Here is a 3788-nt window from a genome sequence, read left to right on the forward strand (position 1 = left end):
ATATTTCATGATTAAATTGACAGAAAAAGATGAGTCACGTGACCATGGATCATCAAGATCCATAAGTACAAAATAATTAAATATTTAGCATTGTTGAATCCGTCAATAGAAAACTTAATTCTACATAGCATTGAAAAACTATCAGATCGATCTTCTCTTTATTTTTCATCAATAGTTGTAGTTTAATTTCACATATTTTATCTGTGTATTGAACAAAAAATGATTAAAAGAACATTATCTTCCGTTTGCTTAAATAGAGATGAAAAGGCACAAATCATTGTTCCAAAGCACTTTTTATTAGTTCTTTCTAATTTTACATGTAATTTAAATATTTTACTAACACAATTAGATGCTATAAAAGGATGATTCTTTAGAAAATTGAATCAAATATATGAGTCATGTGACGATCATTAATATCAATAAGCACAAAATAATTAATATGTAGCATATTCAAATTAGTTAATTTATAACTAAAAAACTTGATTCTACAATAGCATTGAATTTAAGCTATTAAGAGCACTCTTAGTATGACTAATTTTGAATTTTCTTTTCTTCTCTTTATTGTCATAGTTGTAAACTAATTTTTTACACAATTTATTTATATGAGGAGTGAACTCGATTGCAAAAGGGTTGTGGTTGAAGTGTTAAATCTACTTTTTTTTTTATATGAGGAGTGAACTCGATTGCAAAAGGGTTGTGGTTGAAGTGTTAAATCTACTTTTTTTTTAAAAAAAAAAAGATAAATAAATAAATTATTTTTAGTAGTGAAAAAAAAAAAAAAGGTAAAAGGAAAAGAAAACCTTAGAATTCAAGGAGACTTTAGCATTTTGCACCAAGGAACACGGGATTAAGCACGATTGAAAAAGAATTGGTAACCCACCATCCCATCTAAATGAAATGTTTCACGACATAGAAGTATATATTCCTTCTAAAATGAAAAATTTCCCTTACCAAACAGTTCACAAATGAGTTTTATAATGAATTGTCAACTAATGTCATCCACGGTTTGCAAATAGTTTATCTAAAAACAATATGAATATCCTATTTTTATAATATGCTTCTCAAGAATAAGGAAAGTTTTATTTATAGAATATAAATCTCCACAAATTTTTTTTAGAGTAAATGGATACAAAAAGAGAATATAATTTTTTAATTTACCTAGGTGTTTAAATAGAAACTTTTCATTTAATAATGAACGTATTTATTCAAATTTGAAACTATTAATAGTTATTTTAATGTAAAGTTGTACTCATAAAAATTTAAATTCTAAATTAGATTCTACTTACAACTGTGAAATATAACATTTAAATTTTGGATGCTTTATAATAAAATGTGTAATTCAAATATTAGATGACCGACTATAAAATAAATAGCTCAATTTATAAAACAAAATAATATAGTAATAAACAATAAAAGTCAACGCCATATGATAAAATCTAGTGTAGTATTAGTTTGGTTAAGAATTTAAATTATATTGCCAAATGTATACAAATTGCTGCTCATGTCGTGCGTGTTTGTACGTCGCTTAACTTTGAAATTTTTTAAAATTATAATAAAAATATTATATTACAATCTAGAGTAAGAATTTTAAGAACAATTGAGTTAGAAAATGTATACATCTGTAAAAGAAATTTAATTTTAATTTATATTATTATTATTATTATTATTATTATCTAGATATACAGAAATTTAAATTTAAATGGGGTTAATACCACATTCCTAAGATATACATATATAGTAATAAATCTTATCAAATTTTTTAAATATGATAAAATCTACAATCGTGCGTGTTCCTTGCGCCCAGGCCATGAAATTCGCCATCGGATTTCTCTCAAAGATATATTAAAATCACTTTCTAATTTTTGTGAATCCTCCAAATATTAAATACTCAGTTAAGAGGTTGTCTCGAAGACTCAAACCAACGTTACTGCTTACTGCAATAACTCCACTAATGCATTGTCTTCCTCCCGCTCTCCTCTCTCTTATTCTCCTCACCATTTGCTCGGGTACTCTCTCTCTCTCTCTCTCTCTCTCTCGTTTTAACAGTTACTGATCTTTGTTCTTACAATTTCACAGGCGCAGTTTCGACGACTTTCACCATTGTCAACAAGTGCAACCACCCTGTATGGCCAGGTTTACTTTCCGGCGCCGGCACGCCGCAGCTCCCGACCACCGGCTTCCTCCTCCAAGCCGGCGAGTCCAAGACCATTCCCGTCCCGCCCCACTGGTCCGGCAACATGTGGGGCCGCACCCTCTGCGCCACCGACTCCGCTGGTAAGTTCTCCTGCACCACCGCTGACTGTGGCTCCGGCACCCTCGAGTGCGCCGGCCGGGGCCCCAAGCCCCCGGCCTCCCTCGTCGAGTTCACTCTTGATGGCGCCGGCGGCCTGGACTTCTTCGACGTCAGCCTCGTCGACGGCTTCAACCTCCCGGTGCTGATCACCCCCCACGGCGGCACGGGCGTCAACTGCACGGCAACAGGGTGCGAGGAAAACCTGAACGAGGGCTGCCCGTCGGAGCTCCGGGCCGCTGAGCCGGATGGGCAGAGCGTGGGGTGCAGGAGCGCGTGCGACGCGTTCGGAGGAGAACAGTACTGCTGCAGCGGCGCGTTCAACTCCCCGCAGATTTGCAAGCCCACGAAGTACTCGCTGTACTTCAAGAGCGCCTGCCCAAGCGCGTACAGTTACGCGTACGATGACGCGACCAGCACTTTCACTTGTTCCGACGCCGATTACGTCATCGCCTTCTGCCCTTCTCCGCATGGGAGGTAATAACTGCTGACTAATAAATAATATTTTTTTCCCATTAATTGAATCTCATAAACTTTCTCATTTAATCATTAAAAATTTAAAATCGTTCTCCATTTTGTTCTTCAAAATTTGAAAATAGGAATAAGAATATTGAGAATCTTATTTATATTTGGCAATTTTAGGTGGCACTTTATGCGTAATTAATTAATTTTTTTTTGTCGTTTATTAATTTATGGATTGTATTTGAGAGATTTATTTTTATTGTGAGTTTTAATTTTGGATGTTTATTTGTTGCAAGTAATATTAATTTTAACATAATTATTTACTAATTATTTTTATTGAAATGAAATTAATCTCATTGTTTGATGGTGCAGTGAAAAATCAGGACAGAGTCCCAATATGGCACCGTTATCTGGTGAATCATTTGCAAGTTCAAATTCATAATCACCGCTGCTACTTCCATCGTCATGACGATCACCACCTTCGTTATCATGGTTATTTTCATCATCATCATCAGCAGCATCATCTTACGTCTTTGCCGGAGCCCTCCACCTCCTCACTGTAGCTCGGTTTATCTTCTGATTCAATTTTCTTTTCTTGGATTAAGAATCTACCTCGACCAACATAAGATACATTTAAGTGGGGAGATTATGTAGTCATATAATTTTTATTGCAGTGGCTAAGGTTGAGGAGGAATAGCAGTTGAACTAGATCGATTAATCTACTTCATTTTTATTACTTGTTTTTCAAACTTTTCCATCGAAACATTGTTTGCATGTTTGGTACGAGTTATGAGTTACGTAATATCAAATATAAATGCCATAAATAAATAAATAAATTTAGGGTACACAATGTTATAAAAGCGACATTAACTAATATTATTTAAAAATGAAAAAAAAATTAATTATTTTTTTCAGTCATATTTTCATAATTTAATGAATCATTGTTATTATCATCATCCTTGTCATCATTGTGCGGGACAAAGTAGTGTTGTATTTATATTTGATACGTGGAAGGACACCATGAGAAAGAAAATAA

General features: G+C 33.9%; 1 protein-coding gene across 1 annotated transcript; it reads left to right on the forward strand.

Annotated features, from left to right (window-relative positions):
• The first annotated feature begins 1895 nt into the window (after nucleotides 1–1895).
• On the forward strand, nucleotides 1896–3474 carry LOC131159450 (thaumatin-like protein 1b). The gene is made up of 3 exons (XM_058114377.1): nucleotides 1896–2006; nucleotides 2077–2767; nucleotides 3125–3474. Exons 1-3 carry the CDS (start codon nucleotides 1952–1954, stop codon nucleotides 3192–3194), a joined length of 816 nt encoding a protein of 271 aa, XP_057970360.1. The 5' UTR covers nucleotides 1896–1951; the 3' UTR covers nucleotides 3195–3474.
• Nucleotides 3475–3788: the final 314 nt, after the last annotated feature.

This window comes from Malania oleifera, chromosome 1 (assembly GCF_029873635.1).
Source record: "Malania oleifera isolate guangnan ecotype guangnan chromosome 1, ASM2987363v1, whole genome shotgun sequence".
Lineage (NCBI taxonomy): Eukaryota > Viridiplantae > Streptophyta > Magnoliopsida > Santalales > Ximeniaceae > Malania > Malania oleifera.